Source organism: Manis pentadactyla, chromosome 8, assembly GCF_030020395.1.
Source record: "Manis pentadactyla isolate mManPen7 chromosome 8, mManPen7.hap1, whole genome shotgun sequence".
Classification (NCBI taxonomy): Eukaryota; Metazoa; Chordata; class Mammalia; order Pholidota; family Manidae; genus Manis; species Manis pentadactyla.
Window position 1 is genome coordinate 101,112,824 of NC_080026.1, and position 23,786 is coordinate 101,136,609.

Genomic DNA, 23,786 nt, shown 5'->3' on the forward strand with positions numbered 1-23,786 from the left:
GCCATCATTTTTCACTCTCATGTCTCATGATTCCTAGGGTGGATGGGGCTCAGCTGGGCGGTTCTCACTCAGGGCTCTCAAGTGGCTGCAGGGAGACGGTGGCCGGGACTGGAGTCCTTTCAAAGGCTTCCCACACACATCTGGTAGTTGGGATTTCAGCAGGGGCTATCAGCTAGAATGCCTTCATGTGGCCTCCCTGCGTGGCCTGGGCTTCCTTACAGCATGGAAGCTGGGTACCAAAAGCAAGAGCCAGGCGGTAGCCATGTGGCCTTTATTGCCTAGCACAGGAAGACTAGCAGCCTTACTTTAACCACATTCTGCTGGTTAGAAGCTAGTCACTGAGGCAAGAAGAAGAATAAGGCTCCATCTCTTGAAGTCAGGAATGGCAATGAAATTGTGGACATGTTTGAAAACACTGGCAGCTCAGCTCCTACAGGTGCTAGGATGAGTCCTACTTCTAACTGGAGCCTTGTGGAAGCTCAGGTAACAAATGGCCTGGCCAGTGCTCAGCATCTGTGGTAAACGTAATTGAGTCTTACTAGTAGTTACTCAGTGAAGAAGTAAGGGAATGCATGAGTAAGGGAGAGAGGAGGGAGAGTGACCCAGGGCCTGGGCAGCCTGGACCCCAGCCCCACCCACCCTCCACTTTCGGACCCTGCCTGGGCCTCAGCCTTCTGGGTCCTGTTTCCATTCAGACTACTGGGATGGAGACCTGCCTCCCTTTCCCTGGAACTTGGCCCTGTCTCCAGCCCCAGGCTTGGGGTCATGCTGTCAGAAACCCCATTATGGCTGAGCACGAACTTCCAGTGAAAGTTCCAATCAAGCCTCCTCCAAGTCCCCCAGCACAGGTCACTTAGGACTGCCACCTCTGCAGGACTTCTCAGCTGCCAGCCAATAGTTTAGACTCTCACACAGCTGCCCATCCAGAGCTGCTCAGCCTCCCTGGACTTTCTCCATCACTACCCCATGCCAAGTGCTCTCCCAGACTACCTTGTCTATACCTGGAGGAGTTGAGAGTCCCGAGCCCAGATAAATCCTGGGATTGGGTGGGAGTGTAGACAGAGAATAGACAGAGCAAAAGATAAAGCCTCAGGAAATCCACAAGAGAGGGCTGGGCAGGTGGAGGGAGCGCTGAGAAAGTGATGTGAAGTGGCCAGAGAGGTCAGCGGGAAACCAGGAGATGGGGACAGGACAGCCTAGCGTCAGAGAGAGCGGCCTTGGCTGAGGCTGTGGAGAAGGGCACCGTGGCGGCAGTGAGGTTGAGGAGCAGCCACTGTGAGGAGCCGTGAGGAACCCATCCGGGAGAAGAGTGCAGGTGGGCCGAGGAGGGCGGTGAGCTGAGGGGTGGGTGCAGGTAAGGATGTGTACAACATGGATGAATATGCATGCCACCAAATAATTCCACATTTTCATTATGGTTTCTTCCATTTACTTCTCTGCTTCAAAATTTTCGACCATTTTGAAACAGTAACCATATCCCAGTATTCTCTTCTGACTGTTACGGTTTCATACACCAGCAGCCCAATAAATGAATTTGAGTATGTGTCCTGCTATTTCTTCTCCCTACGCTGCCTCCACCTAAGGGAGCTGAACTGCAGTCTCAGAATTAGAAGGGACCTCACAGGTCACCTGGTCCCATCCCCAGCCCTGGGTAGGAGTCCTCCCCCTGCATCTCTCCAGCCAAGGGGAGTTTACTACTTCAAAGTATTGTTATGTGATATCACGGATGGATAGAAAACTCTCTCCTCTAAATAATCCCAAATCTGGGTCTCACTGGTCCCACTCCAGGCCTAGGGAGCCGCGCTGTGTTCTCTGCCTGTGACAGTCCTCATCAGTCTAGAGATGGCATTGTGTCCACCCACCCCTCAATGAACAGCCTTGCTAGGGCTGTTCTGCACCCTTGATTCTCAGGGTGCCTCACTCCCCTTCCTGGCTGTATTTTCTGCTGACTTTGTTGGGTTTGTCCATGTGCAACTGAGGCCTATGCCATGCTCTGCTGACGTGCTCGGACTAGCCCAGCACAGAACCTGTGATACTGATGTGCTGTCTTAGGAATACACCCTGAGCACCAATCAATTTTCTGAGCCTCAAACTCATCTAATATCTGAGGTCCTTGTTACACAGAGGCCTTTACCAGTCTGACGTGACCTTTTATACTAAAATTCAGTAATAGTAGATATAGAGGAGCCAAGTCCTGGGATTAGGCAGAGCTGGGCCAAGTGCAGACTGCTTGGCTACTTACCTTAACCTGAGAGAAGGCCCGTGTAATCTTGGACAGCTCACATAACCCTGCCAGCTTCAGAGCCTCCTTTACATAGAACAGTTAACACTAGTACCTGCTCTTCAGGATTAAGAAATAATGTAAATTCTTACCACATGAATGTATTAAATGTGCAGTAAATGGTAGCTATTCTTATTCTTATCAAGCACCTAAGACTGTAGTGCTTATTTTAATTGAAAGAGGAGACAAACACTTGCCGTCACCGGTGGGCAATATCCATTAGAGGGTAGGCATTGTTGACTCAAAGGGGGTTTATTTTAAAGGAAGAGGGAGAGGTATCAATGTGAGTAAGTCAAGAGTAGGGTCAAACCAATAGATTCAAGAAAATTACACAGGTTGACAGGAGAAACAGACCAAAAAAGGGAAAGGTGATTGTAGAATTGCAGGCTGTTTGCCTCCTTGTGACCATGGCAGGGAGCCCAGAGCTCAGACAAGGCCTGCCAAAGCAGCATTTTAGTTTTGGCAGAAGGAACCTGGTAGTGGGGTCCTGTTTCCTAGGAAATGATGCCAATCACTACGTGGTAGACAAAAGTGGGAATGGGGTGTGCATGAGGCTGACATGGCCTGTGCTTGGGAACCTCTTGGGTCCTGCTGGTCACTGATTCTGGGGAGGAACCATGAGAATAAACTCAGGGCTGTGTGTTTACGTGTTGCTCACCTGTGCAAGTGGATGCCATCCCTGAAGGGCTGGAAGGCAATCGTAGGTTCTTTAGCGCAAGAAGGCCCAGCCAGTGGAGGGTCAGTGAGAGTTTGGAGTCAGAGGAGGGACCTGGGTTCAAACCCAGCTCAGCCACCTGGTATCTGTGCAGTCTTGGGCAAACTCGCAGGCTCCCTCTCGGCCTCGAAGTTGTTATCTATCACATGGGGACCACAGCCCCTCCTCTGCAGAGTTATCACAGGGACTAGATGGGCTGGGGGATCTAAATCACCCAGCACAGTGTCAGGCCAGCTGGAAAAGGCTGCGTGGAAGGGATGATATCTGGTGTAGCCCATCTAAAAGGTGCAATTTGGACCCCCCAGTTCCTGAAGGAAGGCACACATGCCAAGGGGAACTGAGAATTCCAGTCCCCATTTTGCATTAGTGTGACCTTTTTATACTCTCTGGGCCCTCATTCCTTCATTTGTAAAATAGGGCTAATCTCCACTTTGTGAGGTCCTCCTGAGGATTGGGGCAATGTCTAGAAAATGCTTAGTGCAGAACTCAGCATGGATCATAAAGTGAGGTAACATCTTCCCAGAGGCTACTGAGATGCTATGGCCAAACCCTGGGTCAGGCCCACCTTGCTAAGGACTCCCTTCCAGCTTCTTCCTTCAGGCTTCCTGTAGTTACCTTCAGAGGAGTGAGATAAAAATAGCCAGCCCATTCCATGTCTTCACCAAGACAAGTCAACTCTGTCTTTTGGGGTCAGTTCCCCCCGACTGTGCCCATGAGGTCTTTACCTAGAGTGGCCGATGATACAAGGCTGCCGATATGGCAGAACAAATGACTTGCTGTGCATGGAGCGATGAGATTGGAGCTGGCCTTTAAAGGGCCCTGACTGGGGACAGGATGCCCCGTGTATTAGTTTTCTATTGCTGCTTAGCAAAGGACCTCAACACTGATGGGCTTAGTACAGCACACATTTATTATCTCCCAGTTTCTGTGGGTCAGGTGTCTGGGAGTGATTTAGCTGGACCTCTGGCTCAAGACCCCTTCAGAGGTTGCATTCAAGCTGCTGGCTGGGGTGACAGCCACCCCAAGACTCTACCTGATCTGCAGGCTCCACTTCCAATGGCTGTTGGCAGACTACACATCTATAACCATTAAATCGTTCACATGGCTGTCAGCCTTGGTTTCACGCCGCGGGTCCTCCACAGGCTGCCTGAGTGTCACAACATAGCAGCTGGGGAGCAGAGACAGTGAGAACAAGCCTAAGGCAGAAACCAGTCTCTTTGTATCCTAATCTTGGAAGTGGCAACCCAGCATTTTTGCCATATTCTGCTCATTAGAAGGGAGTCATTAGGCCCAGCTCACACCCAAGGCAAGGGGACTACAGCAGGCCATGGCGACCAGGGGACCATCTTTACTGCCTCGGTGGGTGGGAGTGGGGGAAAGGCGCTGTCACAACTTTTTTATTGAGTGGAAAGAGCCCAAACCCAATGCCCTTGGCTCAAATACTGTCTGTTCTGTGCAGGACGGGGCTGCCTGCCTCCTGCTACTGCGTATCCGCCTCCCTGCCTGTCAAATGAGATAATAGCCTGGCCCAGCCAATTTTGCAGGCTGTTTTGTGTATCAAAAGATGGGATGGCTGTGCATATACTTAAGAAAGCCTCTTGGTGTAAAGACAGCATTATCATATTATTAGGGTCGGTCTTGGGTGGACAGTAGTAAAAATCGACTCATAAATTCCCACAGCATGCACCTTTGGATACATATCCCTAGGGCATAATACCATTCACCCCAATCACCCTTCTTACCCGACTCTGCCTCCTCAGCTGGCCTGGGCTAGGTGATGTGCATTCATTTATTCATTCCTTCATTCACTCAGGCCCTAGTATGTTCAAGGCCCCTTTACCATGTCATTTTCCTTAGTAGGAACAATTCTGTGACGTAGGTGTTATTAAGCCCTCTTTACAGATGGGGAAACGGGCTCGAAGAAGCCAAATACAACCTGCCTGAGCTCACATGGCCACATATGATTTGGTCCAGATGTTTCCTCCTTGGCCAGGCGGCCACACTGAGCCCGCTGATGATGTGGGCACCACCCTCACCGAGTCACACTGTAGCACATCGCCTTGCTTCACTTGCGTGTAACACGTACCAGTATCTGAGATCATCTTTCTACTTTTCTTTTCTTTTTTTATTGTTGTTCCCACTCTCTCCCATAAGAATATAAGTTTAGTTTCTCATCTAATGACCACTGTATTTTTAGTGCCTAGAAAAGTGTCAGGCACACACCAGGGGTGCAGATAACAGCTGTGGAGCGAATGAATGGATGAGCGAATGAATGAGATGGGAAGCCAGGTCTCTAGTTGAGTTCTGCCTGTTTCCAAAACCCACAGTTTCAGGACCCAGGGCCTGCCCTCACTGTCCTTCAAAACTCTTCCCTTTGGTGGTAGCTTCTCAGGAAATCTTCCTGAGCTAGCTGAGCCACTTGGATCACAGTGGACAGCAGATACACTCAGAAGGTAAGTTTCTTGTGCGCTCTACTCGGTGGCCAGATGGCTTGTCCGAGAACCAGGCAGATCAGGGAGTGAGCTTTGCCCTGCCCTTCCGGCTGCCTTTCCCAGGGACCTCCAGCAGCCTAGATCACACAGTGACTTTTAAAGGCCCCCTGAACCCTGGAAGGAGAGCTTGATTAGATTTTCCCTTGGGGCCTCTGTCTGGTCAGTGTGCCACCACCACCCTACCTCAAGGTTTTCCCTGAGGGAAACTTCCCCTGACTGCCTCTCCCTACCTCCCACCATGCTCTGGTTCACAGCATGCTCAGGACCAGACCCACCCATGATTTCTGGAAGCCAGCAGAGAGAGCCTAATGCATTCCTAAGGGCTTTGTGAAGGCTGGGAATGTCACTGGGGACACTCCTGGAGAGTGCTGCAATCGCCCTGGCCTGTTAGCACTGGCTTGCTTTTCGAGTTCTTACCCAAGAGCCGTTCTTCCAGGTTCCCTGTCAGCTGCCCATGACACATGCTTCTTTGGACCCCAGCTCCCTCAAATGGAACCAAGAGGAATGAAGTCCAAGGCCTCCTTCTACCTGAGGCACTGTCCCAGCGACTGACCCTGGAAGTGACCATTCATGAAAACCCCTCCCCATCCATGCCCACAGCGGCATCTGGGTTTGCCACCCTTGAATGTCAGCATGAGCAGACTCGTCTTTGGCTCTGTGAGGCCTAAAGATGGTGTTACAGGGTCCCCAGGTGTTAAAAACCATTAACACCCAGGATGAGAAAGCCCTTGGGCTGAGTGGAGAGAAAATGTTGTTTCTGAGGATGACACAGAGCTTATAAGTAGCCTTAGAGCCAGGTGAGTGCTGACACCGCTGATCTCACCTAGGCTGGGAGTCCTCGTGGGCTGGGCATGTTTCAGGTCATGGCTCAGTCTAGGGACTCTCCCTCTCTCTGATGCCACAGTACAGGTAGGGATGACTTCATAGCTGAGCCTGTGGGGAAGATAGTTTTCTCTAGCTCAGGCAGGAAGTAGTAGTGATGTTTCATTTTTCCAAAGAGGGTGGAAGGAGTGACTTGAGTGAAGGAGGCTGATTCTCAGTCCAGGGGCCTAGGGGTGGGAGCACTGTGCCATCAGTGGTTCCCTAGTGCCATACAACAAGCCTCCCCGAGGCCCCTCCCCAGTGACAGTCAATATTGTAGTCTTTCCTTGAAGGTGCCCTGACCTTTCCCAGCTCTGGGCTGGCTTTGGCTCATCCCCCTCTGGAATCTTGAGAGTCTCTGTCCCTCAAATTCAGGTGTCTCCAGGTTGAACCCCAAGGAAGAGGCCATCTCCCCTGTCCCCTGAGTTCCACAGCCTGGGCTAACTTCTCTGTTTCTATCTTGCTGTGTTGTCTAAGACTTGTCTCTCTTGCCCTCCTCACCCTGTCCCCAATTACGAGCTCCTGATGACAGGGAGAAGGCTTTGACATATGAAATAAACCCTCATCTTGGAGTCAGATAGACTCCTCCCAGCTCCAGCATTCCACCCTTGGGCAATTCATTCCCCTGGCTCACTCCACCGGAGCCTTGCTTCTTACCATCTGTAACATGGACCTGCCTTGCAGGCTGTGCAGGAGAGCAGGCAGCTGGAGGCTGGGGAAGGGCTTTGAGAACTAAAGTGGTTACACGCTTGAAGGCCACTCATACCTGGGGCAGGGCTCCTCATGTTTCATTGGGTGGGGGGTAAACTGAGGCTCCAAGAACAGGCTTGAGGAACTGCAGGGCACCACTAATATCTACTTGGTGTGGCTAAGGGCTATGTGAGCTGACGGGTGGGGTGGGGACTCCGGGGTTCTCCTGGCCCTGGGCAGTGCTTTCCTCTCTCTGGGCCTCAGTTTCCCATCTGGAGAGTGCAGGTATCAGCCCAGATGCTCTCTCAGGGCCCCTGACTGTTGCTCATTTACTGCAGGCCTCCTGCACCTCTTTGGCTCCCGTGAAGCCCGCGTCAGCGTGTGGGGTAAATCCCCTTCACTGCGGTTCCTTGCAGTTCCCCTTCTCTTGTCTTGCTTTTTCACTTTCCCTTGCACTCCCTATGGAATGGCCCCTGTGCTGTTAGCTGGAGGTGCGGCTTTGGGGTGCGTAGGGGTAGGAGGGGGTCAGCAGCCAGATTCCCTGGTTGTTGGGGACTAGGGCTGTCGATCTGTGGGGTTGGAGAGGGGGAGTGAGCGCCAGTCCTGGTGGAGGGATGGAGGCCTGGTGGGAGCGTGAGGGGCCCAGGCTGAATCTCCGGACTTGCTGGAAAAGAGCCCGTTCTCCAGAAGCAGAGGAGGCAGGCCCGGGTCGGGCAGGCAGGCCTGGAGGCTCCATGGGAGGCGTCTCTGCCTGTCTCTTCCGGCCACATCTCGCTCTAACCCTGCCTTTGGTCATCATCTTCTTTGACTCTCAGGGCCATTGTCTCTCTCAGTCTCTCTGCAGGGCCAATGAGGCTAGGGACAGTTCAATGTAGATTTTTGTTATGTTCAAATAAAACCATACAGATGCTCATATTTTGAAATTAACCACGTTTTATCCTTTTTTTCCATTTTTGTTTTCATCTGCTGGGAACCTCACAAAGTGGAACCGGCCTTCCTTTAAGAGGTCACGTCTGTCCTTCAGGTCTGTCCCTTGACCCCACTGGGGGAGAGTTCGAGGGACTTCAAGCTCCGCCGACCAGCCAGCCTGGCTGCGCGGCCAGCGGAGAGGCCCGGAGGGGGCGGGGCGGGCGGAGGCGGGGCCACGAGGCCCATCGGCCAATAAAAGCGGCGACGCGCTTGTGCCCCAAACTCTGCCCTCCGGACTCGCGGGATTCTCGCTGTCCTTCGTTTTTGCCCACACCGCTGGTCTCCCCAGACCCGCGCCTGCCATGCTGGCGCTGCGGTGTGGCCCCCGCCTGCTCGGCCTGCTCCCGGTCCCGCGCTCCGCGGCGCGGCGCCTCCCCGCGGCCCGCGCCTGCAGCGGCGGCGGCACCCGCGACCCGTCCTCCTCTTCCGGGAACCCGCTAGTGTACCTGGACGTGGGCGCCGACGGGCAGCCGCTCGGCCGCGTGGTGCTCGAGGTGAGACCACTGGGCCGGACCTCTCTGGACGGGGCGAGGGGAACGGCCCTGGGAGAGCCCTGGACCCCCGCTCGGCGCCGAGTCTGGCTCCCGGGGTGATCTTGCCGCCCCCTCCCGGGCCCTGGGCCTCAGTGTCCCCCTCGCCCAGGGTCTTCACATTGCCCTCTACTGGTCTCCCCTGGCGCTTTGGAGTTCTGGAGGCAGGAGGGGAGGAGGTGTGGAGGGGAGAGCTCAAGGTCAGGCTGCGGGCGCTGAGGGCCGGGCCCCGCCGGCGGCCTCGGAGTGGGGGAGGGGTCGGCTTCGCGGACCCGAGCCTGGAGCCGGGCTGCGGGCCCACGTGGGCGTCGGGGCTTCAGGGCCGGGCTGCGGGCCTGGGCGGGCGCTCGCCTGGGGGCCTTTCCTTACCGCGGAGCGGGCCCTGGCCCCCTCCCGCCACCCGGCTCTCAGGTTGGGCTCTGGGAAAAGGGCAAAGGTGGTTTCGGGCCCGCCTCCTCGCGGGCGATGCGGCCGGGTAGGCCATGGGTTCTGGTCACCAGGTGGACCCCGAAATGGCCCTCCTGAGAGTTGGGGCAGTGTGCCCGGAGCCCTTCATCCCAGCTCCAACCCCAGACATCTTCCTCGGGGCGACACTCAGCTTTTGCCCCTGACTCTTGGGCCTTTTTGAAAAGCAGAGCAAGAAAATATTAGGGAAGGTAACAGAAGGAAGCTAAAGTAATGGAGAGAGGCTGTTTGCGCCTTAGCCTTCACGCCCGCCCCCATTTTCAGCAAAGGGGCCTCCGTTAAGCCTTAGTTTCCTCTCCTGGAAAATGGAGGGCTCTTGAAGCTGGGAGGCAAGAGGTGGCCTTGATGGGGCTCCAGCCTCCCCTTTCCCCCGACCCTTCCTGCCGTCTCGGAGCCTCAGCTCCCCATCTGAGCATGGAGAGCGTGGACTGGTTCCTCCCAGGGCCCCCGTCTCCTCCAGGCCCTGAGTCCCTGTAGCTTTGGGCCTCCTAGTAGTAGCTCTTGCCAGTTCTGCCCCGACTCCCCGTAGTAGGCCAGGATGACATTAGGCAACTTCTCCCAGCCTTGGATTCAGGAAGCAGCTGGCAGAAGTGATAGCTGCTTAGCATGCCTCCTCCAGAGGGTTGAGAGTAACAGGACTGGAATGGCAGGCCATGCTTCCTCAGCCTCCTTGGCTGCTGTGGGGGTTGGTGGTCAGGAGCTTCCTTCCTTTACTTGCCTCTGGACTGACTGCCTTCTCTTGGCCCTTTTCTCTCCCTACAGCTAAAGGCAGATGTCGTCCCAAAGACAGCAGGTAAGACAGGGCCTGGGGCCTTCTGAGTCTGGCCTCAATGGGAGAGAGGGGCCAGGCAAGGCTGGTGTGTACGAGGAGTCAGTGCACAGAGACTGATGACCAGATGGGAGTTTCACGTGTGGCTCAGCTGCCGGGTACCCAAGGCAGCCTTCTGTCCCTCCCTGAGCCTCAGTACTGGCCCTGCCCACCTGACAGGTATAGCCTCAGAATCAGGAAAAGGTACATAGAAGTTTCCCCTAGGATAACTTCTTCTCTCCTGGTACCTGAAGGGGCAGGGTTGTGGCTACACAGCCCTTAGACACCCTGCCCACTGACCTGGTGCTAGAAGAGCCACTAGCTTGTGTTCTTGCCACAGTGCTTGGACGCTGAAGTCAGGGAAGGAGAGGACTTGTCCCAGGTCACACAGTGAGAGCTGGTCCAGGGGGTGGGCCTAGGGTCTTTATCACTCTCTGCTCACCTCCTGGGGGCTAGAGGGGGAGCTGGCTAAAACCAGCTGTGACCCTGGAGTTGAGGCCTGGCCCTCTTGAACTGCATCTTCCTCCAACCCTCAGAGAACTTCAGAGCCCTGTGTACTGGGGAGAAGGGCTTCGGCTACAAAGGCTCCACCTTCCACAGAGTGATTCCGTCCTTCATGTGCCAGGTATTGCAGCCCTATTTGTGCCCTGGGTTCCACTTCTCTAAGTGAGGATAATAACGGGGAACCTCTTAGGACTGTTAGGAGGATCAACAAGTGAGCTCTTGCCTGTGCCTGGAAAGTTCTGAATGGGGTGGGGGTGGGGGCAACTCTAATTGCTCTATTGGCCTGGTCTCACCCTGAGAGGCTGTGGCCTGCCTGGGCTGCCATAGCTCTTCCCTGCCTGGAAGCAACAGGGCCAGTGGCAGGACGTCCCCGCCTCTCTGGTTGGGGAAGCTGAGCCTGTGGAGGGAGACCTGACTTTGGAGGTTGGTTGGGCATGGTTCGGGGGTAGATCTTAAGGCTCTGGAAGACCATGTATTCAGACAATCTGATCATGTCCTGCTGAGCACTTGGTATGAGAGATAAGGGTGGCGGGGAGAGGACATGCTGGTCTGTCCTCAGAGCTTCTCTGTCCAGTTAAACGAATATGTTCTATAGTCCTGTGTCCTACCTGGTTTTTAAAAACATTAGTATTCCTGTGTCAGAGGTTTTGAAGTAGGCGTTGAACTTCCCCAGGGGTCAGGACCCAAGCTATGTTGGGGGTGTTCTCTGTTAGGTCAGACCCTGCTAAGACAAGGGTTAATGTCCTGAAGCCAGCAGAGGCAGGGGCATGGATGTCATGACCTCTTTGAAGTCCTTTCAGCCCGGAATTCTCCCCTCATTCCCTCCACCCTGACCTGGTGGCTGTTGTCATATCATGGTGAGTGGCAGTGGGTTGAGCCTGGTCCAGCTAACGTGAATGTGGCAAATGCCAGGAGGGGCAGGGAGGCCGTGGCAGTGGGACAGGCCTGGCAGGGCCCTGTGGCTTTCTGCCGCAGAGCCTCCCAGCTCTGCCTAGAAATGAAGCAGGAGCCGATGTGGATGTCCTGAGCCAGGCTAGGTCTTCCTCTGAACAGCTGCAGGCAAGGGCAGGGACTTCTAAAACTGGAGGGCTCTCTGAGGCATGAGGTGGCAGCAGTGGGAGGCCCAGGCCAGGGTTTAGAATCATCCTTCTCTGGGGACATCTCATTGTCATTTGTGGGTATTTCAGCTGAGCTGGTCAGGTCACTCTCTTACCTGAGGATCCCATCTCAGGAAAGCAGCAATCTGACCATGGTTGGGGGCTTGGGCTGCAGCTCCTGGTGGAAGCCTCAGGCAAGCCATGAGGAAAGATGCCAGCCCTGGGTGGAGTCTTTCCTGGGTCTGTGAGGCCTAGCAAACCCATTAGGCCTGGTAAGGGGAGAAGCTGGGGCAGGGAGGGGGGCTTATCATAGAGAACTGGCGCTGTATTAGCTGTTGCTGCTCCCACAGACCAGATGTGGGAATGCAGGCCCCTGGCCACCTCCCTATTGACCCTCCAAGGTTGTGGGTAGAAAATTCTAGGTCATTAAGAATCATCTCAGAATGGCCTTTAGATCCTTTGGGGATCATTTAAAAACTTACTAGACAAAAAGTGAATCATTTGGAAATCAGGGAAGTTATTGTAGCAGAAAATACTTAAGCTTTATTTTATTTTTGTTTATTTTCCATATTATTATATTAGTCCTTATATCATTGGGTTTTTTGTTTTTTTTTTACCTTTTTGCCTGAGTTGTTGCTGTCTGAATGGGCCTTGGGTGGGTTGGGGGCTGCGTCCCAGCAATGCAGTGGTGCCCTCCCCACCCCTGCCAGCCCCAGTGGACAACCACTCAGAAGGTGCTCTGCTCTCAGGCAGGTGACTTCACCAACCACAATGGCACGGGGGGGAAATCCATCTACGGAAGCCGCTTTCCTGATGAGAACTTCACACTGAAGCATGTGGGCCCAGGTGAGTGGGGACTGCTGGTCCTATCAGAGTGCCCCAGAGCTTTGACTCAGCCTCTGCTCTGCCTGGCAAGCCTGGGAGGCTGCAGTCTGATAACTGATTGTTCTGTATCCCATGATACACCTTCCTTCCTTCAGCGGACTGAGCCTTTAAGTGAAGCCCCAGCATTGTGTCACCTTTAAGACCCAACAGGCAATGTGGAAAAGCCGAGATGTCAGGGCTGGGGACGCTCTGGCTCTACCACGGAAGGCTTCCACAAGGCCTTCCTCTCTGTTGCAGCAAAGGCGGGCAGGCTCTGGGGAGCTTGTCCTCTGGGCCCTGGTTCTCCTGCGAGCTTCAGGATCCTCAGACCCAGATGTCCTTGGTGTGGTTTGAGCTGTCTGCTCTTCCGAATGACTTGCTAGGTGAGATGCCTCCCGAGGCAGCATGGCTCATTCCTGCTTATTTCTGCAGGTGTCCTGTCCATGGCAAATGCGGGCCCCAACACTAATGGGTCCCAGTTCTTCATTTGCACCATAAAGACGGATTGGTGAGTTCCCTGCCCCTGGCTGCAGGCCCTCTGGGAATGGGGGTGGGCTTGAAGCTGGAGGAGGGTGGGTGTGTTCTCAGGGCAAGATAGTCTGAGACTGGACTGTCTGCTCTGGCTCGGTGGCCCTCACCTGGGCTGTGTGTCTCTCTGAGGAGGAGAAAGTTCAGGAAAGCACTGAGGAAGAATTTGGGTTGTCCTTGCAACTCTGCCTTTTCTAAGCTTCACATTCGTGCTGTCAGCTGGCATTTTCTCAGTGTGTTCTGCACACACACTAAAGGGATTCTTTTACCAAATACATTTGGGAAATGCTGCGAACATATTAGGCCTCAAGATGACCTGTAGGGAAGCCTGTTTGCTCGGTTCAGCCTGTCATTTCTCTGGCTTACCTCCACCTTGAAGTGTACCTTGGGGAACACAGCAGGCATTTGAATGTCACAGCAGATTTCTCATCAGGCTGTCATTTCCACATGTCCATGGATTTTAGGGATGTGTTCCTGGTAAATTTTCTACTATCTAGTAAGTTTCTCTGCCCAAAGCCCCCTGTGACCTATCCGTGAGGCATCTGTGGCTGAGGGACAGACAACAGCTGGCTGGGAGCTAAGATTTAATAAAGTTCATTTCTGAGGACTTTGGGGAGACCTGGGTGGTGGGGAGATATAATCACCTCTAGGCCCCAGGCCAGAAAGGACATAGCTGTTGGGTTGGGCAGGTCGTTGCTGGCTCTGCCTGCTCTTTGCTTCTTCCATGGAAGCCCCAGTGGCTCCTGCAGCTCTGCCCTTGGCTGTAACCAGTCTCGGACTTACTGGCATGGGACTAAACCCCCTTTTAGTTGCTTGGAACTCTCTCAAGTTGAGAGCTGCTCAGAATTTGCATAGTTTCTCCACAGTTGTCATCTTGGCTCTTACCTTATAATTCATGACTTAAGACAGTTCCATTTACACAGACCTCATTTCTTCAGAGTAGTCAGTATCTTAATATCTCCCTGTGCAGAACTAGAATGATCCCCTTTTCATAGATGAGGTCACCAGGATTCCAAGGGCAAGGGCACGGGCATGCAGACTACAAGGCAGAACATGCCCCAGAAGGGAGGCGTCCTCCAGGCTGTTTTGCAGAGCTCAGCAAAGCTTGATACCAGCGCTTTAAAGGGTGGGTCTAGCTTTTCAGTGTGGGTTCTCTTCAGAATGACTGTCTTAATCATTCCATGGCCAAATGACCATGACATTGGGTGACATTACAGTCCTCTTACTCTTACCTGGCTCGCCTCACAGGTTGGATGGCAAGCATGTTGTGTTTGGCCATGTCAAAGAGGGCATGGATGTCGTGAAGAAAATAGAATCTTTTGGCTCCAAGAGTGGGAAGACGTCCAAGAAGATCGTCATCACAGACTGTGGCCAGTTGAGCTAACCCGCCGCGGCCAGGGTGCTAGACCAGTAGCAGCGGCATGTGTGCTGACTCAGCCAGGGGGCTGCCTCAGGCTCCCAGCAGAGGTGCCCGAGAGAGTTGCCTGTGCCCACCCACTGTCACTGTGTGTGTTTGAGGAAGGCTCAGGAATATTGGACCTCCACAGGACCCACCAGACTGCTTCCCCAACATCTGCCCTTCCTCACAGCCCCATTTCTGGACAACTGACCTGGACATCATGTCCCCACTCCTCATCAGGCATTGCCTGTGGCGGCCCAGCCCACGTTTACCTGTTCCTTGGACCATGGGGGGCAGTGATGGGCTGGTTTCAGATGCACGTCTCTGCCTTTCCCTTCACCAAGGGGGAGAGCTGTTGTGATAAAAGGGCAGTTGTATCTGTTTAATGTTGTCTTCCTAATTGGAGTAACTTAATTAACGAGATTTCCTGGAGGTGGAACTGTGACACTAACTGCCCCCTCCTGTGGATTGACCTGAGTTGGTGGCACAGACCACAGAACCCCAGAGCTTTGCCTCTCGAATAGCATTGGGGCTTCTGTGAAGGTTGCCACCGCCGAGGCCTTTTATCCCAGCCACTGTGAATCCCGTTGGTTTGCTGCTGTTTCTGAGGAGAGTTAGGGTAGAAACAGATGCACCTGGGAACAGAACCCTGCAAGCTGTGCCTAGTGAGTGTGAGTTCCTGAGGTGAAAACAGGAATGGCCTGTGAGTGCCACGTGCTCTGGAAAAAGTCGGTGTGTATTTTCTGGTGAGCTTTGATTTTCCTGTGTCTAATTACATCTACTGATTATGTGTATGATACACGTCTGGAACATTTATTTGTGCTCACTTTAAATGTGAAAATAAATCTTATTTTCTATAAAAGACTGTGTCTGGTGGTGTGAGAAGCAAGTATTTGGAGCCAACCTTTATTGAGTTACTGCAGGTCCCGTGCTGTCCTGAGGGCTTTTACATAGATTGTCTCATTTAATCCCCCAGCAACCTAGGAGGGTATGATTGTCAACCTGTATTACAGATAAGGAAACTGGGCCCACTCCAACTGGCCTCTGAACACTGGCCCCACCCTGAATCCCAGCTCTTTCTCGGTGACCCTGAGTCACTGTTTTCTTCAGCTGCATAGTGGGATAACATGATGATGTGAACCTCACAGGGTGGTGGGAGTCAGATGCAATGCGCATAAAGTGCATATCACAGTGCCTAGCACATCATTTTAAGCACTCTGGAGTGACAAGGATAATAGCATTTCCGTGAGACAGGGTCTTAGAGGAGAAGGATCTGTGATTAAGGTCAGGCAGTGACTTTATTCTAGATGTGCCATTTAAGTTTGGAACTAAGTTCTAGGTGTTTCTGAATCATAGGGAAGGCAGGTTAGGTGGGAGGAGGATTAAGAACTTCTTAAAAAGCCTGGGGCTATACTGTCTATACTGTCTGAACAATAGAATACCCACAATTTAGTTACTGGTGTAGAGAGTATTCTTTCACACTGGGTTTCCCAGATTATATGAGATTCCAAGTCCGTAGTCAGATTCTGAGGTCAGAGTGCTGGAGCTGGGTCAAAGAGAGCGTGGGGTTCCTTGTATCAGGTTTTAGGAGGTCACAGGTTGTGCGGTCCCTTAAGTCACAGCTGGAATTGGGTCACTGGGAGTCATGGAGAGTTTCCATGAAGTTAGGGTTGAGCTGCGTGGATTGGGAGCTCAGCCGACCTAGCAGTTTCAACAATTCTCAAGAGCCTTAGCGGGTCTCAGAGTTAAATAAGGGGGAGACTGGGGCATGGGTCTTTGAATCCCGTTTTCAGTCACAGATAACCTCCATTCTTACTGGGATACTACAAGGGGTTTCATTTGAAGAATGGGATCTTGAGCCAAATAATAACTGGTCATCACTCAACCAGCCCAAGTTACAGTTTATAGATGGGCAAACTGAGGCCCCAATAGTAGCCACGATTGCTCAAGGTGACCCTGTGAGTCAACTGGCAGAGCAAGGGCTAGAACCCTGGACTTGCCAATCAGAGGGCTTTCTGCTGGAGGCCTTTCAGAATGCACAGGCACCCTTTGTCCCCAGACCTGCACATTCAGAGCTCTTCTGATTGTTGAGGTCAGAGCCATGCCTGCAGTCCCTGCGGGGTTTTCTCTTGACCTCTGAGGACTCTAAGGAGGCAAGAGTGCTGTTGACAAGTTTGAGGGACAGCCACTTGAGGTGTGTCCTGCTGGCCCGTGGTGATTTCTGAGGGGGGTCTCAGGGTCACAGAGCCTGTGGGGCTTGTTTAATTCTCAGAGCACTTTCTTGTCTATGAGGAGTGTGTGTGTGTGTCCCTCCATCCAGAGGAGTCTTGTATGGGGTAGGAATATGGAATATGCAGGAATTTCCTAAAAACTGAGTTTGCTGCAGGTGGGGCCATTCACTGCAGTTCTCTTCTGAGCACTGTGCACAAGGCCCTGCTCCTGGTCTTACATAAAAGGGGAGCCTAAGTAAGATACAAATAAGATACTGACTTACTGCCAGCATGTGGTTCCTAATGCATGAATGAGGCAGTGAGTGAGTCACACGTACTCTCATAGCTATAATCATGTGATGTCATGTGAACATGGTGTGTTTAAATACCTGAAGTATTTTTCTGAGTAAACACATGATAACTTCTCAAAATGACTTCATTGAGGTATAATTTATACAGTAAGATTCACACATTTTAAATGGATAGTCAATGACTTTTGACAAATTCGTACACTGAGCGCTGAATTTAGAGAACATTTTCACCTCTCCAGATACTCATGTGCCCCTTCTCAAGCAGCCACTGAATTCTATCACTACAGATTAATTTCACCTGTTCTAGGATTTTGTATAAATGGAATCATGCAGGGTTTACTTATTTGTCAAAGATTGGCTTCTTTTGTATGGCATGTGTGAGAATGTAGGAGAATTTTAACACAATCCTGGGCTCTGTAGAATGTTGCTCCATGAAAAGGTCTGTCTGTAAATGTTTCCCAGGTCTGGTCAGGACTAGAGCAGTTCTTCTAGGAATCAAGGACTTCCTGGGCCACACCTGAGACCTAGTGAATACAAATCTCTGAGGGTGGGATCTAGGTATTTGAATTCTAAAAGAATAATTCTGCTAAAGTTTGAGAATTTTCATGTAGTTTTGAGTGGGCATAATTCAAAGGGAGCTCACTAGAGATAGTTTCCTTCTAGAAACATTTTCAGGTGGATGCTTTGGGAACCCGGTATGAGATCCTGCACTTACAAAAATGCCTTCCTCATATTATTTAGCCATAAGAAGAAAAATCCTACCATTTGCAACAACGTGGATGGACTTAGAGGGTATTATGCTCAGTGAAATAAGCCAGGTGGAGAAAGACAAGTACCAAATGATTTCCCTCATTGGTGGAGTATAACAACGAAGCGAAACTGAAGGAACAAAGTAGCAGCAGACTCACAGACTCCAAGAAGGGACTAGGGGTTACCAAAGGGGAGGGGTGGGGAGGGCGGGTGGGGAGGGAGGGAGAGGGGGATAAAGGGGCATTATGATTAGCATACATAATGTAAGGGGGGGAGGCACAGGGAAGGCATAGCACAGAGAAGACAAGTAGTGACTATAGCATCTTAACTACACTGATGGATAGTGACTACAATGGGGTGTTGGGGAGGGACTTGATAATATGGGTGAATATAATAACCACAATGCTGCTAGTGTGAAATATTCATAAGATTGTATCAATGGTAACTTAATAAAAAAAAATTGCTTTCCTCAAGGAGTCTGACTGATAACCGTAGGATGGTGGGTGGGGGCAGCCTGTCAGCCCAAGTTTTGGGGGGCTGGGGGGCAGTGTGCTCTTTCATAGCACTGGGAAAGGCGAGTTCTCCATGCCTCAGCCTGTGGAGGTGCCGCAGCTCTTCCTTTGTCATCAGGAGGGTCTGGCATGGGTGGGCCCAGACTGGACAGCATTCCTCTGTGAGTGGCTTCTGGGGGCCAGAAGTCAGATCCGTGCCCAAGGTCCACTGCAGAAAAAGTTTTGGTTCTACTATGCCTCTCAGATCAGTCTCAGCCTTTAGAGGCTGTCCAGAATTATCGTGGCATTATTATTACTATTATATTGGGATGGTTAATTTATGTGTCAACAGGGCCATGAGGTGCCCATACATTTGGTCACAATTATTCTGGGTATGTCTGTGAGGGTGTTTCTGGAGGAGATTCACATGTGAACTGGTGACTGAGTAAAGCACATTTCCCTCCCAGTGCGGGCGGGGCTTTGTGCTACTGTCGTCATACATTTTATTTTGACATATGTTATAAACTCAAAATATGTTGAGATTGTGTTTTCTCTAAGTAGTCATTTATCTTCAAAGTAAACTTAAATCAGAATTTTTAAAAGGCTTTTGTGTTTACTCACATTGTAACCATTTCCAATGTCCCGTCCCTTTATGTTGATGCAGACTTCTAGCTGGTATCATTTTTCTTTTGATCAAAGAACTTTTATATTTCTTGTAGTACATGCCTACTAGTGATGAATTATTTTGTGTATCTGAAAAGTCTTTACTTTGCCTTCGTTTTTGAAAGATGTTTTTGCTGAGTTTTCGCATTCTAGGTAGACACTTCTTTTCTTTCAGTAATTTAAAGATATTGCTCTCCTGTTGTCTGCCTTGAATTTTTTTCCTGGATGAGAAATGTGCTACTACTTTAATTTTTGTTTCTGTATGTAATGTATCCTTTTGGCCCCCATCTCCTTTAAAGATTTTCTCTTTATTGCTGATTTTTAAGTAAATGGATTATGATATGATTTGATCTGGTTTTCTTTATTTCTTGGGTTCACTGAGCTGCTTGAGTTTATAGTTTTCATCAACTTTGGAAATTTTTTAATCAATTATTTCCTTGAAAATCTTTCTCTGCCTTTCTCTCTCTTTCCTTGCCTTTGGGGATTCCTGATTTGTATATTAAACTGACAAAAATTGTCCCACAGCTCAATGGTACCCTGTTCTTTTATTTTAATCATTTTGTATCAGTGTGTTTCATTTTGGATAGTTTCTATGTCTTCAAAATCGCTCATCTTTTCTTCTTTTCATTTGCTGTTAATCCATGCAGTATATTTTTCATATCAGAAATTTTTTCTCATCACTAGCAGTTTGAGATACTTCTTTAAAAAGTAGTTCCCATGTTTCTTTATGACATGCTTATGTTTCCCCTGCCTTTTTGAACATATGGAATACAATTATAATAACTGTTTTAACGTCCTTGTCTACTAATTCTATCATCTGTGTTATTTCTGTGTCTGATTTTCCTGATTTTTTTCCCTTCTCATAATGGATCATATTTCTGTTTCTTTACTTAGCTTTTAAATGGTTGCCAGATATTTTACCTTGTTAAGTGTTAGGTGTTTTTGTATTCCTATTGTGGGGAAAGTTGGGGTTCCTATGGCCAGGATCCTCACTGAACCTAAACCACTTGATGGTGTAACTAGCCTGCTGCTAGGCTACTGCTTCCACACCTGTAGGCAGTAAGCTATTATTGACTGAGTCACTATATAAAGAGCTCGGCCCAGTGCTCTGCGAGGAGGTAGAGACAACAGAGGATTACAGACCTGCAGACTGTTGGATGCAGATGTAACTCTAGTGTTCTACCTACCACCAGGAGAACAAGCCCGTAATGAACCCTTTTGACCCAAGAACCTTCTACTATCATTCATAGCGAACTTGCCTGGGGCTGAAAATCATTAGCAAGCACCTATATTTAAGCTTTCTTCTGTAATGCAAATAAGTTACTTGGAAACAGTTTTATTCTTTTGAAGCTTGTTTTTGAGCTTTGTTTTTGCACTTGTTTTTGAGACTGGAGCATCCTTTTGAGGGAGACAGTATTGTCCCTCTACGATGTCATGTTGCTCTAAGTACTTTATTATGAGGTTTTCCAGTCTAGCCAGTAGGAAATCAAAGCACTTCTGGCCCCCATTAGCTCTGGGGATTTTAATTCTGCTTGCTCCTTTTTGGGGGTCCTGTCACCAGCTTTAGGTAATTGTATCCCATGCATTTACTGATCAGCTTTCAGCTAAATGCACATACCTGGAGCCCTCTCTCTGGGATCTTTCTCCTCTCTATGCCAGTCTCCATTCTCCACATACGTCTCTTCTTCCCAGTCCTCTGATCTGAAAATTCTACCTATCGTTTGCCTCCCTAAATTGCCAACTTTGTCTTCTCAATGGAGGGAGCATTCTAGGCTCTGTGTGGCTTCCCTGTCCCTGCCTGGAGACCTGGAAATGGTCCAGACAGTACACGCTGCAACCTCAGAGCTCGTCTCATTTGCTTTCCTTTTCTCAGGAATCCCTGTTCTGTGCTGCCTTTGTCCAATGTCTGAAAACCATCATAGCATATGTTTTTTCTGTTGATTTTGTTGTTTAAAGTGAGAGGGTAATTCTACGCTCTTTTACTCCATCTTGGCCAGAAGCAGAAATCTGTATTATTTGAATTGTTTACAAAGAGACTATAGTCTCTCACTATTTGGATAAGACCCAGAGTCAACACAGTGGGGAAGCCCATTACGGATGCCCACATTCCTCTCCAAGAGAAACCAGCGAGCCCGGCGGGTGTGCTCGGCAGCAGAAGAGGAAGGTGGGGCAGACCGCAGCTTCCCCTCGAGTCAGCCTTGTCCACCAGGGGCCAGCAGCTCCTCCCAGGTCTGAGCAGGCAGCATCTTAAAACTGTTCCTCTCCACAACTGTCAAAGTGATCACTGGACCCCAGGCGTCAGGTTTTGGGGCCCTTGACCTTGTGTTTTTGGGGGTCTCAGCTCCCTTCCCTGCACCACCCCAAAAACTGTATGATGACCCCATGGCAGCCTGCGGGCCCTGCCAACCCAACATGGAATCATAGGTCAGAAGGATCATCAGAGGGAAGGACTCTAGATGGAGCTCCGTGCCCTATTGTGTAGATGGGAAAAATAGGCCTGGAGTGCCACAGGGGTGTGATAGATGACAGTGGCCTAAGACCTGTCAACTCAGACCCCAGCTCTCCTGGTGCCAAATCTTCCTACTGCTCCAAATAGGAAGGTGATCAAGAAAAATAGATTGACTTTTATTTATTTATTTCTTTTCATTTATTTATTTATTTATTTATTTATTTTTTGATTGAAGGGTAGTTGACACACAGTATTACATTAGTTTCAGGTGTACAACACAGTGATTCAACATTTATATACATGATAATTCTAGGTACCAGCTATCACCATACCAAGTTGTTACAATATTTTGACTATATTCCTTATGCTATACATTACATCCCGGTTACTTATGTATTTTACAATTGGAAGTGCGTGTATATATAGATATATTTTTTTTTGTGAGGGCATCTCTCATATTTATTGATCAAATGGTTGTTGAAAACAATAAAATTCCGTATAGGGGGTTCAATGCTCAATGCACAATCATTAATCCACCCCAAGCCTAATTTTCGTCAGTCTCCAATCTTTTGAAGCTTAATGAACAAGTTCTTACATGGAGAACAAATTCTTACACAGTGAATAAGTTACATGGTGAACATTACAGGGGCAGTCATCACAGAAGCTTTCGGTTTTGCTCATGCATTATGAACTATAAACAGTCAGTTCAAATATGAATACTCATTTGGTTTTTATACTTGATTTATATGTGGATACCACATTTCTCTCTATATTATTATTTTTAATAAAATGCTGAAGTGGTAGGTAGATACAAGATAAAGGTAGAAAACATAGTTTAGTGTTGTAAGGGAGCAAATGTAGATGATCAGGTGTGTGCCTGTAGACTATGTGTTAATCCAAGCTAGACCAGGGCAATAAAACATCCACATATGCGGAAGATTTCTCTCAGAACGGGGGGGTGAGGTTCTAAGCCTCACCTCTGTTGATCCCCAATTTCTCACCTGATGGCCCCCCTGCGACTGTGCCTGTCTTAGGTTGTTCCTCCCTTGAGGAATCTTACCCGTCTCTGGCTAACCAGTCATCTTCCGGGGCCATACAGGGAAATGTAAAGTTGGTAAGTGAGAGAGAAGCCTTATTGTTTGAAAAGGTTAGCTTTTTACTTCTTTGCATATTTATGCCCTGTGGCTTCTATGCCCAGCATTTGTCTTGAGGTGTCTTTACCACTTGGAAGAATTATGATACTCGGTAAATTTGATATGAGGCACGAATTCTATTTAAGGGTTGTAATTAGGAAGGAAGAAGAAAAGCTATAGAAGTAGCAGGCGGAAGAAAACCTGGGGAGATTGATTATTTCTTTGACATATCTTCTTGTAGAGTAACTTCAGCATGTATAGTTTTTAAACTACTAAGTAAATTGCACACACACATTAACGTATTAGGAGTACAGTTACATAACCAAAGCATACCTGTAATTACCAGCCATCTCCAGTGAACCCAAGAAAACCAGTTAGGCACCTTAGGCATTTGTGAAAACTTGTCTATGATATGGTGGATATTGTCCAACTGAACTTGAACAGTCTGAGAGAATTCAGATAAATTAAAACAACCCATTCCTGGGGAATGTTCACATCCCTTATGTTCTTTTAACAGTAAATAGTCTGTAGTTGTAAGATTTTGGAGTGCTACAATTTGCACTTCTCCTAATTCTTGGTTGAGTTCCAACAGTATAGATCCAGTCAAATTTGTTGTTTTACTGTATGCACAGGCCAGCTTAGATATCTCCTTCTTCATTCCCATGGCAAGTCCAGGAACTGGTGGGATGAGTGCATCTACAGCTGTAGCAGTGCGTGGATCTTTGTTGGGGTTTTTTTGATGATCATCTTCTGGCATGAGTCCTCCTGAGAGTGCTGATGTTGAAAGTTCTTTTTCATATCATATCTTAGTTCATTTTTGGGGTAGCCAAATTAGGCTTTGATCCTCTATATAAACACAAACAGGCTCTTTGCCTACACTTTTATATGCCCTTTATATCATTGTGTAGAGCTCATTGGAGGTCACCACACAGGAACTGCTTTTTTTTTTTTTTTAACATTAATCTACACTTACATGACGAATACTTTGTTTACTAGGCTCACCCCTATACCAGGTCCCCCCTATATACCCCTTTGCAGTCACTGTCCATCAGCGTAGCAAAATGTTGTAGAATCACTACTTGTCTTCTCTGTGTTGTACAGCCCTCCCCTTTCTCCCACCCCCCTATGGATGCTATAGATTGACTTTTAAAAGCGATAATGCCTCAAATCCTTTAATAGGGAATTGATAAATACATTACTCAATGAAGGAGTCCAATCAGCTGTTAGGCAAAAGATCTCTGTGCTAAAAGGGAAAGATGCTGAGGACAGCAGGTTACAGAGCAGTGTGTCAAGTATAATCCTGTTAGCATGTGCTTGTGTGCACATTACACATACATTTATTTATACAAGCAGGAAGACTAGGGAAGGATATGGCTATACTCTGGGCAGCAGTGACCTCTGGGGGATGTTGGCCTGTTGGAATTTTCACAGCCTACTTCCTATTTTTCTGTGTTGTTTCCACTTCACATTGAGCATGCACTATTATTATTATTTTTTTGTATCGTTGATCTACAATTACATGAGGAACATTATGTTTACTAGACTCCCCCCTTCACCAAGTCCCCCCCACATACCC

At 49.4% G+C, this 23,786-nt stretch overlaps 1 protein-coding gene across 2 annotated transcripts; it reads left to right on the forward strand.

Moving 5' to 3' along the window:
* The first annotated feature begins 8,201 nt into the window (after nt 1–8,201).
* PPIF (peptidylprolyl isomerase F) lies at nt 8,202–14,414 on the forward strand. Of its 2 annotated transcripts, none has more exons than XM_036928760.2 (6): nt 8,202–8,502; nt 9,766–9,796; nt 10,348–10,436; nt 12,123–12,258; nt 12,709–12,784; nt 14,053–14,414. In XM_036928760.2, the coding sequence occupies exons 1-6, from the start codon at nt 8,311–8,313 to the stop codon at nt 14,186–14,188; spliced, it is 660 nt and encodes a 219-aa protein (XP_036784655.2). In that variant the 5' UTR covers nt 8,202–8,310; the 3' UTR covers nt 14,189–14,414. The 2 variants fall into 2 exon arrangements, with proteins under 2 accessions (XP_036784655.2, XP_036784656.2); XM_036928761.2 differs by having other exon boundaries at nt 8,210–8,502; nt 12,162–12,258.
* The last annotated feature ends 9,372 nt before the right edge of the window (nt 14,415–23,786 follow it).